The 15540-nt window shown below is 38.6% G+C and overlaps 1 protein-coding gene across 1 annotated transcript in view; it reads right to left on the minus strand.

Annotated features, from left to right (window-relative positions):
* si (sucrase-isomaltase) overlaps positions 1-15540 on the minus strand; it is a 59805-nt gene that overhangs the window by 7762 nt on the left and 36503 nt on the right. The window contains exons 25-40 of the mRNA XM_026192202.1: positions 15297-15503; positions 15043-15197; positions 14205-14373; positions 10814-10910; positions 10069-10181; positions 9654-9779; positions 7126-7254; positions 6807-6923; positions 6601-6663; positions 6348-6464; positions 6145-6235; positions 5870-6008; positions 5057-5190; positions 4853-4887; positions 4124-4240; positions 419-567 (exon numbers count right to left, since the gene is read on the minus strand). Of these exons, the coding sequence (XP_026047987.1) occupies positions 419-567; positions 4124-4240; positions 4853-4887; positions 5057-5190; positions 5870-6008; positions 6145-6235; positions 6348-6464; positions 6601-6663; positions 6807-6923; positions 7126-7254; positions 9654-9779; positions 10069-10181; positions 10814-10910; positions 14205-14373; positions 15043-15197; positions 15297-15503 (1958 nt within the window). The remainder of the gene's footprint in view (positions 1-418; positions 568-4123; positions 4241-4852; positions 4888-5056; positions 5191-5869; positions 6009-6144; positions 6236-6347; positions 6465-6600; positions 6664-6806; positions 6924-7125; positions 7255-9653; positions 9780-10068; positions 10182-10813; positions 10911-14204; positions 14374-15042; positions 15198-15296; positions 15504-15540) is intronic.

Genomic DNA, 15540 nt, shown 5'->3' on the forward strand with positions numbered 1-15540 from the left:
AAGAGCCCATTTCTCAAAGCAACCTTACCTCACTACAAAATTCATGGACACTCAGTTAAAGTCAGTTTTATCTCCCATTTAACTTAGCATTTGTAGCCAATTGTGAAAGCCTTCTTTTAGAAACATGATATAACTTGTGTTATCAGTCATTAAAAGATACTGGGGTTGAAAACATGTTGTACACTAAAGAGAAAGTTTCCTTTTTTTAAATTCAGAAACTTCTTCATGTTACGTTGCACACTGCTCTCTAATGAGAAGCAGTGTAGTATAAAATCAGGTCATCTTGCCAGTGATCAGGATGAAAGATCCATGCTGGTAATAGCTCAATTATTTGATAAAGTGACTAAATGTAATGCTAAATCGCCCCAAAAATTATCATCAAAGATAAGAGCCTTGTGTTTTGTCGGTTTACACTTACTCGTGTAAAAGTGGTCTGATCACTGTGCTTCCTTTCGTATGTGCCTCAAACATCAGAGTGTATAGATAGGGCAGGAGGGTGTAACGGATGTTCAGAACATCCCGGGTTGCAGTGGCGAATGCCGCATCCCAAGAAACAGGATCTTGCCTCTAAAAGAAAAACAAACAAACCATTAAACATGATATTAACAAAATTTGTATTTTTTTTAAAAAACTGTTGGACAGTGGTAACTAAATACAGAACCTAACAGCACATGAATGAATACACCAATCACCATTTACCAAATTTTCAAGGGATTTTTTTCCCTTTTTTAATAAACTTTTAGGATCAAGTTGGATCTGATCTGATTTTTTTTTTTTCATTTTCTTAAATGTAACTGTCTGTGTCTATGTTTGTCTACGGCAAACAGACAAATATATTGTTTTTGCGCTTAGCAAGTCGATATGCGTCGCCTTTTGAAAGAAATTAAAAACACAAATGCAGTGTTGAATTAGCCTATTGATCTAGTACAGCAATGAGTTGTTAACCACTGGCAAACATTGACAAAGAGACACAGCACCCCATCAATCACTGGCTACAGTGTTTCACAGTTGTGTGAATTTTTGCTGTCTGGATTATCTAGAAGCTTATATGGCTGTGTGTCTGGGTCGTGCACTGGAAGACTCAAAAAGATAAAGAAACTTAGTTTGGTTGGTGATTCTTATGCTGTTTTCCTGCTCTCTGTTACAGTGTGCTGTGTATGTATGTGTATACATTATATTACTCTAAGTACTTTAGAAGCTTATCAGCATGTGTTAATCTGTCTAAACATCATCACAATATATTCAGGTTAACAGTTACCAAATAGCAGTCCTAGATATTTAAACCCTAGTTTGGGTTTAAATACCTGGGACTCTCCACCTTTTGGTTGTAGAACTGGAGAAGGCTCTAGGATGCAAGGTGAAACAATTTCAAAAACATGGTTCAGTCATCTTTTTCTAAAGCTCTTACACTTGTACCTAAAGCCACCCAAACTCTCTGATAATGAATTTAGGGGATGCCAATATTGAAACACAATTCGTAAAAAAAAAAAAAAAAAAAAAAAAGGCCAAACAATTTTAAACAAAAGCACATAAGAATTACAATAACCAACATAAAATATCCCCAAACTTGTTTCATACAATCTAAAACACCACACATATATTGCATGGCCTGACAGTTATACCACTTTCTGCAAAACCTTCAAGGTAGAATTTTCATTCATAAAAAGCGAGAGATGGGATTGATGGAGATGTGCAAGAAAAGTGGGGTCCATATGCTATGAATTCATATAATTTATAGTGGCAAAATGCAAAAGGAAAAAGGCAAGACATTCGCTCCTTCAAAGAAAATAAAGATGCCATCTGTTTGGCTGCATTACCCATTCTTATATCCTCCTCAGTATATGGTCATTCTTTTCATTTTATCTGTCTCGAATCTACCCCCTCACCTTATCTAATAAACATCTGAGTTTCTGTTTTGCATAGCTCATATCAGAAAAAGAAAATATATTTAGATGAAGAGTAATATGTCCCTTTGGGTGAATAACAATATACATGACTCCAATATAACTGCCCTGCTGAAGCAAGGCTTGGTCGAGAAGGTCTCTTGTTTAATTAATTTTGTTCTGATATCACTGTGGACACGGCAGTATATTGCTAATGCGGTGAAAATTATCTAGAGGTCAACACTAAAAGTTGTCTGAGGGCAAAGAGACACTAGGCGTGACGGAGCTCTGGGAATGACTCTGCAAAAACTCTCCTCTCTCTTTCCGTCTCCCCTGTTTCTGACCTTGGATACCCTCCAGTCTGGTTTGTACTGTTACATGCTTCGTTGTCAAATGGCTTGTTAAGCAGACTAGATGTTGCAGTCACTAACTGACTGATGATTGCATAGCTTTTATCTGGCTGTGCTAGATAAAAGCCACATTTTACTCTCATTCAATACATTCCTTTTCAGATTTGTGCTTCAAAAGTGGTAAATAGTTTCTTTTCTTTTTTTTTATCTTTTCCCACCTCTCACATCATTATTACTAGCCTGTGTCAAGGCCATTTAACTTACTCAATTGTCATCTTGTGTACATCGCCACTGATTTATCCATAGTTTGTCTTGCTTTCTCTCAAAGCATATGACTTCCTCAGCTCTTCCTTCTCTTTTTTTTTGCATGTCAGTATTTTCCCTGACAGGTCTTCTGTTTTTTTGTGTGTTTTTTTTCTCCAGGTTGCTATAAATACACAGTGTGCATGCTCATCAGTTCTCTCCTAATACCTCTGACTTTTTCTCTCTCTGACTTCACAGCTTCCTCTGAAATTGTCATTTTGAGCTACCCTCTCCTGCCGTGTGAGTACTTTTTTTCTGCCAGTTTTACCCATGTTTAAACATCCATTTGCAACCCATTATTAAACGATTGGTATCATGGCGTGCATGTATGTGTGGAGGTTAGGTGGTGTGCAGTGGTGCCCAGATCACCTTGAGAATTCAATTATATCCCCACTCCATGTTGTTAAAAAGCACAGGCACTGACCCACACACACAAACACACGCCCACATATACATACACAACTGTGTCCTGTCTAGTATTGCAGACTGTAGAGCAGAGAAATTTCGCCTGGTGGGATCGATCTCCGGACGGGCGTTATTGGATTTCTCAGATGTGTTCCAACGCTTTTAAAGGTCAACGCTTGAATGAATGCCACCAACACAACACCGCCGAACAGGTCTATCCTTCTGTGTGTTTGTGTGGGTGTGCACGTATGTCAAACAGAGATTAAGAAAGAGATGGCAAAGGAAATAGGAAGTAACTTAGTTTGCACAAAAGCTGGTATGTGTTCGTAATATATCAGTAGAATTTGACCCCATATTTTCAGAACACAAACACATGCTGGCTATAGGAGAATTCAGATGTAGTGAGCACCTTGATTTGTGTCATTTAAGGCCAGAAGAAGCAGCTCATATACCCTTCATCCAACATTCGGAGCTGAATGTTGTAAAGTTTAATCTTAGGCAAATGCAAGTTACAAGATTTCATGAATATAAAAACATGACTACTTTTGGATATACAATGTCATAGTTTTCGTGGAATTGCTGATATTTTTTCCCCCAGATGATTGATATTTAATTTTTACAAATGCAATTTAAAAGTTGAACAAAAATGTATTAATGTATATTTAAATCATTACAACAACATTATATTTTACATATACACTGCACTGGTGACATTTAATCTTGTTTTTGCTCTTATATACTCATGTAAGTAGCCGATGCTGTATCTTCTGAAGTGTGTTTAAGGACATTTTATGTGCTTTTATTCAGTGGTTTAAAAAAAATTGTTCCTGGACTCCTGGGCATAACTTCACTTTACGAAACGAAAAGTATGATTAAAAAAAAAAAACAAAGACCGTGAGGAAGAAAGTACGGAAGAGGATTAGGGCGCCTTCCAAAAAAAAAACAGTGGGTACGTCTTTCTTTTTCTTCTTTTCCAGAATTCTGAGAAAAAAAGTCCAAATTCAGAGATTAAAGTCAGAATTCTGACTTTTTTCCTCAGAATTCTGGAAAAGAAGGAAAAAAAACACACACTTTTTTTTCTGTGACCCTAATCCTCTTCCGTAAGAAAGACACCAAGTCCATATATAAACATTTTTTATATATTCTCTTGAGTCTACAAAAGTTTATTTTTAATTCACTCACCGGGTTACCCTTGCCATTGTGGTTGCGTGAGTATGGATAGAAGGCACCCAGCTGTGACCAACGAAGACACATCTCATATTCAGCTGGATTAAAGAACCCGCATATGTCTGCCCCGGTCTGAAAGAGACAAAGAGTCTGAGTTTATCAATGTGTGTGTGAGGAGATGATAGAAAGAAGAAACATGTGTATCAAAGAGCAGGTGTATCTACAAAGAACTTCTGATCTACAGGAACTGGGGTCATGGTATTTTAGTTTATTTATTTTGCAATCATCGTGTTTCTGAGATGTCTTTCCATCGTATAACCTTGCAGCTGGGCTGGACACATGCAAATGAGTCTTCAATTAAGAATCAATAAGGTGTCAGTTTATAACTATTATTGGACGGACAGAAGGGAGAAAAGACAGAAAGACAATATGCGAGGGGAGAGGAGGCGCAAAGAGAAAAAAGCAAACAAGTAAAGACAGAGAGAGCCAGGACAAGAATATAAAATGTACGATTCATTCAGGACTGCTAATTTAATAACATGTCCTGACGGAGTAATACATGGGAATTTTAGTGAGGTGGGGCTTCTAGTCGCATGCTTCGCGTTGTATTTCACAATGTCCTCTGATCATATGGGTCAAGCAAACAAAATAACATAATTCAAGCTACTGTAATCTATTTAGCGAGGGCAAGATCGCTCAATAAGATTACATCTTGTCAAAAGCCGGACAGATGATGATACTTACGTAAGAGATGCCAAACAGACTGAACTCCATCATACCTGTAGAAGAAAGGAATATGGAAAGTTGTGGATTTGTATTTTTTCTTTTGTTTTGGGTTTTTTGTCACTTTTTTCTCTAAGTAAAAAAGACCCAAATAATTATTGTTGAATACCATTAATTATGAATAACAAGTTTTATCTTAAAGAAAACAATTATATCTGTATGTACCTATAATGGATTTGTAAAGCTGATCCCAACCAGAATTGTTGTCTCCAAGCCAATGTCCAACCCATTTTCCACTAGAGGGGTAGGTGGACCTGGTGACCACTATGCCTCTTTTACCTGTCACATCCAGAAGGGCACTGTGGAAAGAAGAAGGACACAGAAATTTGGAAATAAATGGATATGGAAATAAACAACCCAATATCACAAAACGTGTCATAGAAACACCAATTCTGCATGTCGATTTCACACTTTGCCTCTGCAGAAGCTGCATTACCAGCAGGGGGTGATAATATATTTAAAGACAAAAAGTCGCTCGTGAACCAAACACATAGAAAGTATATTCCGGGGTTCTTAATCGCTGGAAATGATTAAGCTGGGTGACTAATATGTATTTACATGTAAATTAGTAGTGTCTTTTTAAATACTTTTCTAGCTTTAAGATATCAGTGTTTTACCTTCCATGTCTGGGTTTCTGATTTAGATTCATCATCAACATCAGCATTTCTTTGGGATGATTTACATTTCTCGGGTGAAATGGCCTGGATGTTGTGATTATTATGTCATAAAACTTGAGCAGCTCTCATATTTGTTGAGTTACATGGATAGCTTATGCTTTCATGTTAAAATAAAATGAAAAGAACTGTGTTTTTGTAGGCGAAAAATGCACTTGTTATATATAAAACAATACCGTATAGCAGCTTCTGAAGCTGGCAGGAAAGAAAACAGCAATACACAAAAGCACATATATAAAATACACATAAAACCACACACACAAACAGGCACATACGGCACACATACAAATGCATATATACTTACTCATAGGTAGGCTTGGAGTGGGACCAGCCGTAGAGGCTATGGACATCATAGTGTCTGACTCTTCTTCCATCACTGAGTATCTGTTCACTGTTCATACACAGAGTCTTATGGTTTAAACCAAGATGTTTTGACTCCAAGGCTGCAAAATGCACACACACACACACACACACACACACACACACACACACACACACACACACACACACAGCTTATGTTGATATTGTTAAATAACCTAATTATTTCTCATGGTAAACGAATACTGTAGTCTGTCTTACGTGGCATATATGGCGGATTTTCCAGAACTGGATCACCAAGACACTTTCCTCCAACTGTGCCATGGACAAAACTTGCAGGCTCATTCATGTCCTTCAAAAAAAACATAAAGTATAGATGATGGAACTGAAAAGAAAATCAGGTAGAATCAGTGGTAAACAGAAACAAGGTGCCTTTATTGGATTTTCTATTTCAGGACACTCACGATCCAAATACCATCAAACTTCATGGTATTCTCATAGAAATCTTTAATTTCTGTGTGCCACCAATCTGCCGTTTGGTTCCGGAAAAAGTCTGGAAATGCGGTGTATGACCTATAGAGCTGGAGATTAGAAGAAAATGAAATTATGAAAACTGAAAGAGCCCAGTAATGATTAATGTCTCTCTCTCTCTGTCTCTCTACACATACACACAAATATATACACACACATATATATGGAATACAGAAAATATTGTACCTCTACTTGAGTATCCCAGTCCAGACTTTCATCTACAGTGACATTGGGATAATCAGGCCACACCTGTAACAGTTATAATATAAATATAATAAAAATAATGATAGCACAAATGATTGCTACACAACATGCACAATCTCTCTTTTTCAACACAGCAAATCCTGAAGTATATATTGTTTAACTTTTTGTGAACATTCATTCCTTCTTACCTTCCCCCACACAATGCCATCACTGATGGTTTGGGGCCATTTGATGAAAACATCTGCTGCTATCCCTCTCTCAAAAGCTGGATAGGGCTGGGTCTCATTACCTGAGATGGCGGGATCCTGGAATTGGAAATGCACAAGTGTTGTGTATTCAGTACATGAGAGAATGCAGATTTTCAGTAAGATGTATCCTTTATAAAATGGAAATTACACTACATTTGACAATAGAGTCAATCAATTTTATTTTATTATATTTACATCTGCCTTGTGTTTGCTAATGATTAAGCTTTACTTCAATGTAAAGATCTCAATATCTTATTACCAGAATGAAGATGAACCTCATGCCCTCGTCTCTCATGCTATCAACCAGGGCAGGCAGTCCTTGAAAGTCTTTGTCCAGGACAAAGTTAAGCTGACGCTCCATGTAGTCAATGTCTGCATACTGCACATCCTGCAAAAGATGCCAATTGAAGCTTAAAAGAAAATTTAAACTAACATTTTGTTGCATGTTCATTTTTGTGTACAGAGTTAGTAGATACAATTACGTTTAAATTAAAGCTGTTTTTAAAAACACATTTCTTACTAAACCTCTAAACAGCTAAAACACTTTGGATACAAATGATAATAATAATAATTAAGATAAGATAAGATAATCCCTCGGGTGGGTTCCTCTGGGAAATTCGGTCTCCAAAAGCACAGCACCGACAGAAGTTACAGAGTTACAGAATATTATATATATATATATATATATATATATATATATATATATATACACACACACACACACACACACACACACAAATGCAGAGACATATATAAATAAAATAAAATATACGAAGGGGATAAATAGAATAAAAAATAGGAATAAAAATTAAAATACAAGTGGATTGCACATTTCAAGTATAATTAATTAATAAATAATGATAATAACAACTGATAACTTTTCATACACAGGTGTCATATGCTGGGCTGTAGCGGATAAATATGTCAAATCGGCTGCTCTATTCTTATAATGCATGCTACACATGGGATGTAGGAGACGTGAGAGTTTTATTTGTTTCTGGGTCTCATTTCTTCCAATGAAAATAACACTTGATCTGCTTTGGTTGCCTAAAATGTCTGTGGAAGATTAAAGCTGGCTCGTGTATAAAGCTAGCTGATGTGTAGCATTTTTAAGTATCTGAATTTTCTGCAATCCTTCATTCCACCTAATGATGCAGGAATCTTTTTGGTTGGTGTCAGCTTCTTGCAGGTTAGGGCTTTGTGAAAGCATATTCTGGGGATCACTTGATTATTGATGGAAAGTCTTGTGTTCTGTTCTGCATAATGAAGAGGATTCGGTTCTGGCCTGTTTCCTCATAGGACATCTTTGGCCAAAATGTTACCCTAATATGCACTTCAGTTTTCACTGTGAGGAAATGTGTAGTACAAACTGGAAATGTCTAGAGGCTGTGAAACATACAATTGATTGAATTTCAAATAAAATTATAGGTCACATTTGATTAGGTTAAACTGGATGTACCCAGTGTAATCCACAAAGTCCACGTCTCCATTTTTCTTCTCCCGAAAACCCAATTTCATGTAATTCAGTTACAGGCCACATACAATCATTATACTGCAAAAACATAGATACTGTGTTGGGTTTAGTTCTGTCTGTTCCACTGAGTGTATGGCTCTGCACTATACAACCTACAATGGATAAGCTTTCAGGTTGCATTTGTCCAGATGAAGCCAATGAAATAATTCCTTGTGCAGTTGCACTGACTGAATGAAATCAGACAAAAGCAGACAAATATACTGCTATGTAATTGAGCCACATGTTTTATAGAGAGTATAAGCATTGTGTCCTGCAGACACAGTTCCTTAAGTTGTTTCACTTGCTCAGAAGGAGGTGTGTGGTTGGCAGGTGAATTTTTTAATTTATCAGAGAAAGAAGTTAAGAAACGTACAATTATTGTTCACCAATCTAAATAAATAAATATGGGATTGTCTTAGATTTCAAAATATAATGTCAAATATTGTCAGAACATAATAGTTTGACTGTAGAGAAAGGGGCAAAGCACTCTTTGAAGAAACAGGATCACTTGGATCCAAAGCATTAGGCAGGTTTGTTCTATAAGAAACAAAAAAAAGCATCTTCACCACAGATAAAGGATTTGCTAGATAAAGAAGGCAGAACTTCAATCAGCAGCGCTACTGTCAAACGAACGCGGTCTAGTAATGGTCTCAGAGGATAAGTAGCAATCTCCAACCATTTCTCAAGAGAGAAAAAAGGTCAAACACTCAAGATGGACTAAATCATACTGAAGTTGCACTGTGTAATTGGAAAGAAGTTATATTTACCAATAAATCCAAATTACAGAACCACATCAGTGTATGTAAGGGGACCAAAATGAGGTAAAATGATACTATGGTGTAGCAAACCCACAGTGCTACCAGTATTCAAGTGATGTAGGTATTTTGCCTACTGTTTAGGACATCTGGAACAGATCAGTTTTTTAAATAGCTTTCTTAATTTATTCTCCTTCTTCTGCTTTTTTATTATTATTTTGTATGTGTTTTTTGGTGTATAATAAGATTATTTTCATAATTTATTTCCTGAGGAAAATTCTACGTGTCAACCTATCTTGGTTCCTTTGGAAGGATCTTACAAACATACTTTTTCTGTTTCTCACATGTTATGTTAAATAAATAAAAAAAAGTGTTTAATATAAACAAATATAAAACTATACATGTGCGAACTTTCTTTGAATGATATTTTCTGAACTGCATTTAGTTTGCTGGTTTGGTGCTGTTCTTATGGTGATTTCAGACATCTCGAAAAAAAAAAATCTTTCACCAGGAACTTACATAGGGGATACCAGCTGTCTTCATTTCTGTGTATAGCGTTTCTATTTCCTTGTCATTCGCGTAACCATAGCGACAGAGCTGGAACCCAAGGGACCAATAGGCAGGTAGAACAGGTCGTCCAATCAACTGTTCAGAAGAAAGCAAACAAGGAAACCAAAACAGTTAAGCACAGGCAAAAGTTGTTTTGCAGGAAAACGGGACAGTGTCCATAAAGTGTTTGTTTGACTATTTGTGTCTGTGTGTGTGTATCACTGTGTGTGTGTGTGCATATGTGTGTTTAGATTGGCTAAATGAGAGAGCGCAATGAAGCGAAGAAGTCACAGCTGCTGCAGTCCATCAACAGCGGCCCAGGGCCAGACACAAAACACACAGGCGCACACAGGCACAAACAAACCACAAGTCCAAGAAGACTTACTTGAGTGTACTCCTGCACCACCATCTCAGGCGTCGGACCCATGAACACGTAGAAATCCAGGATGCCTCCCAGAGTTCGGTAGGTTAAAGCTGGACTAGGCAGTAAAGTCACATCTGCAAACAAAGCATAAAAGAGATTTTTGTTACTTAAAAATTTATATGTTACTTAGAAATTTACATGAAGCCTAGGTGTGTGTGTGTATGTGTGTGTGTGTTTCCACTATATATTTTAGTGTTTAAAGCATGCATTCAAGAAAGGAGGGAGAAGATGCAAAAGTAACAAACGAAACATTTTATTTCATTTTGGTACAGTGTGTACTAGCATAAATAGCAGTGTACAGTAATGCCGACAAAAACTTTTAGTGAAGACATTTAGACTACAATATTCAGTCTAATAATCCAATAGGTTACAAGCACGATGTCACAGAAGGCATAACTATCCTCATGAGAAATGTGAGGACAGTTTGTGTGATGCATGTCCATTTGTGTTTCATGGGATGAATACAATATACAGAGGCAGCGATGCGCTTACTACATTATGCAAATATCAAAGCAATTGTTCTCAAACCTTATAAGATGCAATTCATCATTAATTATTAAATGCTTACTTGCATACATAATTGAGCATGACTGTGTGTACATGTGAAAGTGAATGGATGCACTTAAATCTGTGTATACGCATGACCTGGCAATAGTGTTCATGCGCAAGTTCCGTGGGACTCTGTGTGTGTGTGTGCTTCTCTCACCCATAGCATTGCTGTTTAGCAGCAGCACACCGTGAGCATCAGCTGTATTCTCAAGACCCATATAGAAGGGATGGACTCCATAGCAATTCATCTTGTACTGTAGGAGAGAGACAAAAAAAGTAAGTATCAAGTTCACAGTGTGAAATGGGTGAATGCTGGTTAAGGAATTTCCCTGTGTGGTTTGTGCTAATGCTGAGTTCTGCACAGCTTTGTTTTTTTTAGCACATTTCTTTTCACCTGACAGTACATTTCTAATTTTATTTATGGATATGACAGCAACCCAGCTATAATGGGCTTGCTCCCAGCACTCTCTGTATTCTGAAGTTTTCCCCAGAGTGAGTAAGAGAAACATATTCCTACAGCTATCTTCTATGTAAATTAACGTGCACATAATAAAAGTTTTAAATATAAAGTTTGAATGCTAAGTAAAGGAGCCAGTTAATTATGAGAAGACTGTAGCTTGTTTGCTACCATACTATTCAATGCCAAGTTAGTGTTCCTTTAGTAAAAATCCAAGAGGTTCTCTTGTCTTCAGTGCTTAGATTAGAATAGAACTAGTCAGACATGGCAAAGACAGACAGAAAGGTGGTGGGGGACAGGGAATCTGCCACTTTCAGATGTCACTATCCTGAGACTCATGGGCACGTTACACTCTATCAGCCTCTTGCACTTCTGGTACATAAGAAGTTGTTGAATTGTAATACAGTGTCGCTGAGGACCTGCTCTGCCTTTGTGTCACTTGTGTTTAGATGTGTGCCTCTTCTTGATAAGTGTGAGTGTGTCCTTATGGCCCTGGTACATAGTGTGATGGCTGTGGCTTAAGAGGGAGAAAGGTCATTAGATAATTCACTAACAACAGAGTTGAAGCCTTGTGGTCTCTCTCGACTACTCTGTCATAACAAATGTGCAGACACGGATTTTCATTCTGGAAACATTTACATGGACTCTAATAGTTCAACCATGGACACTCTTCAAAATAAAGCAAAATTTGGGTTAACCAGTTTTTCAGGTGCCTTACAAAACCTTTCCTTCAAATACTCTGGATTTCTACATGCTTAATGACTGAAGATGCCCTCTCCACAGTATATTTTAGCTCTGATATACCAAGGATTCAGCTATTATTTTTTAAGTGTTTCATTATCCATCTTTAAATTATTTGGCCTCCTCCCCAACTTAAATTTTCTTCCTCTCCAAGAAGTCCCATAACAGTTATCTGAACCCTGTGGTGTAATCTTAAAAGCTCAGCAATTACCCTTGATAATGGTTGTTTGTTTTAAAATGCACCTTAAAACACACATGCATCAACACTACAATGAGCGGGTGGAGGGAGGTTTGGAGTCTTCTCTCACCCCCATTCTCTGCGACCTGCTGGAGCAGGGGGGCTAGGAGGAGGAGTTGGCCGTCCGACTGCAGTCTGGAGTGTGGAGCCTTCCTGCTGCTGCGGAGTCGGGGCGGTCTGCCTCCCCCCACCGCAGGGAAAAGGGAAACACCACCTGGGTCTGGGTGCAGTTCCCCCCTCCAGGGGCGGGGGCACCTAGACCCGGTTTGTAGAGTACGCTTGGGGAGTGTGATCGTGTGTACAACGTCTCTTTATGTCTGTCTCCACGTTGGTTGAGTGTGGAGTAAGTGCATATGAGAGCATGAGGGTGGGAATGGATGTTTGTGTCTCTGTGTGCCTGTATGTCTGTGTCTATATGTCAGGTTGGGTGTCAGGCGCCACCTCTCTGGGGACATCTCAGGCCCTCCAAGGTTTGGAGGCCTATCTCCCCCCACCACCACTTCCCCTGCCAGTGGCGGACCCCCTCAGACATCGGTGCGTTGGTGGTTCTTTGTGTCCGGGGATGGGCGTCCAGGTACACACCGGCTCACTCCTTGGCGGCCGCTTATCGGGGCCTGGAGCCTGGGGCTCGCTCGGGCCACTTCGGAGGTGGGGTGCCCCCGGCCTCTCGGCCTGGGGCTCGGTCACTCAGGCGCAGCTGGCTGCCGGCGGAGCTCACGGGCGCGTCACTGCAACTCCCCCTGGCTTCTGCTCCGCGGCTGCTGAGTGAGCCCTCATCTGGGACTCTCCTCAGCTCTTTCCGGGACAGTGGCGCAGCTGCCCCTCTGTTGGTCTTCCTTGGTCTCTTGTGTTCTGGGGGCCTCTGGATGTCTGGAGTTTTGATCTCCTCCATACCTGCTTCATGCCCTGGAGGACGGGGCTGTGGCCCCCCCACACCCTCTAGCAGATTATTACATGAAGGAACCTTTTAAAAAACAAAAAACAAGCGCGTCCATGCTCACAGGTGTACACACGGGTGATCACACCCACAAACTACACCCTTTTTGGCTCCTACCTCAAAGCACACTGTGTTCTGTTGATCTTATGTGCTGCACAATAATGTTTAATATTTAGTATTTACTGTCATATTCCCATATATCATTGTGATGTTGTTTATTCTATTACTCTTGTTCTCTTCTGCTTGCTTTCTTTTTTCTTTCTCAGCAGGTGATCCAGGTGATTGATATATGCATTTTTTTTTCTCTGCCCGTTCTGTTGGTTTTTGTCTTTTGCCCTTCTCCCCCGTCCCTCTTCTCAGCTGTTTCTCTTTCCCTCTTTCTTTCTCCCCTTCTTTCCCCCAGTCAAGTCTGTCCCGTATTCAGTAAGTGAAACTAAAATAAACAATAAAAGGTGAATCAAATGGACCATTACGGCAAGGCTGGGATGGTCAGTTTGGTAAAGTAAATCCGTTGGGCATCTTTCTTTGCCTTTAGACAACAATTCTGATGGCAAAAGAGCCAAACGGGACAGGCCAAAAAGAAAAAAAAAAAAAAAAAATTTACCCTTGATAATGGTGATGTGAACTATATCCTAACTGACCTTGAAATTGTGATGACAAACCTGATGACAAATGGTCATGTCAATAGAAACACAAATATCATTAATAAGAAAAAGAGAGAACTTTACATAGTCTAGAAAGTGGTTTACTCTTCACAATTTCTACAAGTCATATAACCCCCTAGGACCTGGCGTCCACATATGTGGACATCACATTTTGGGTTATTTAGACCAAAATACTCAATTTTGCTCTACAAGGGCCTGATATCCACTTACGAGGACATTATACTGCTACTGTTCTATCAAAATTTTGAACGAATATCCTCATATGTGGCTCTTATTTTTTTAAAAACAAAAATAAGGTAAAAAAAAATCTGGTAATTCTTTGTTTTTACATTCATCGCTCCCCAATGTGCCCAAATATCAAAGAGAAATTAAAAATGCATGCCGTGGAAGATTTGGGGTCTTAGGAGGTTAAAGAGACTCACTGCATAACTTTTACATATGTCATAGCAAGCATAAAAATGGTTTCAATGAAACAATGAAACAAACATTACGTGTTTATGGTATACTTACACCAGGAGGCTGGTCCTTGGAGAACATACCCCAGGTATGATAGTTTAGATCGTGCTTAAAAGTTTTATGCTCTGTTTCCCCAAAACCATAAACGTAATGAGATGGCAGTCTAGTTGTCACTTGGATGAACATGTCTGAGAAGGTAAAACCTGGCACAGATGAATCCCAACTAGGAGAAAAGATAGGGAATTAAACCAATGAGAGACGAGAGAAAGAAAAGAGAAGGCGTGTGGTGGTTGAGGTAAGGAGTAGTCAAAGGTAGTAATTCACATTATGTTTAAATAAATAGGCATAAAGACCCATGGGCAACTGCAGGCACCCCTTCAACATAAATTTTAATTAGTAAAATTTCAGCTGACGGTTCCAAAAAAAAACATTGGAGGTTTAACTACAAAATAATGTCACCCTTGCTTTGAAATATTCTTTGAATAGACTCCAAACCTGTGCTGCTTCATGTGACATCATCATGAATGCTGAACAAGCGGAAACAACTTCAGGCACTGATGGACTGAGAAACTTTCCTGAGCATATCTCATGTGACTGCGTAACTGCACCAGAGGGTTTGACTCAGCATTGTTACTTTAATCTTTTAGGATAAAAGAGTTTCTAGTTGAAATAGTTGAAATGGAAATTTTAACCTATTTTTGACTTTATTACTTGGTGGGACAATTTAGTATTATTTAAGAAAAACGGAGAATATCGATCTATCTATCTATGCTTTATCTATTTATGCTTTATTTAACAAATAAATACAAGTGTTGAAAACCCATTTTAACACATGAAAAAAAAATTCCATTAAAGAAAAGCCTCAACATACCTAAAACTTTTGGATACTCACATTATAGTCCCGGTGCTATTCCTAATAATCTGGATGCCGAATGGGTACTTGACAATAGCAACCCTGTAAAGCCTATTGCTCTCTTCAGTCTCAGGAGTTGTAGGAACCGACAACTCCACTGGTACCTCATAGCGATCATCATTTGGGTCATAGATCTGCATGTGGAGGAATTGTTATTGCATCAATTTATGCACATCAATCATGAATCAATTATTGCCCCACTACGTGAACAAAACAAAAAAATAGGCACACACCTTGAATTGCAGCATGTCACTGCTGTGATATTTAATGTCAACACGGAGTGTGTCAATATCACGGGACTGTGGACGGCCACTGCTCCTGTACTTTGTGTTCCGAATGATATCAATTGTCATCCCCTCATTACTTTCCCTTAATGATGTGACATTGTAACCATAGTTTTCTGGATAGATGCAATTTGGGGCACCTTCAATTGCAATTGGCTATGTAGGGAAAAAAGAAAACATAACGGAGCACTAT

Source organism: Astatotilapia calliptera, chromosome 14, assembly GCF_900246225.1.
Source record: "Astatotilapia calliptera chromosome 14, fAstCal1.2, whole genome shotgun sequence".
Classification (NCBI taxonomy): Eukaryota; Metazoa; Chordata; class Actinopteri; order Cichliformes; family Cichlidae; genus Astatotilapia; species Astatotilapia calliptera.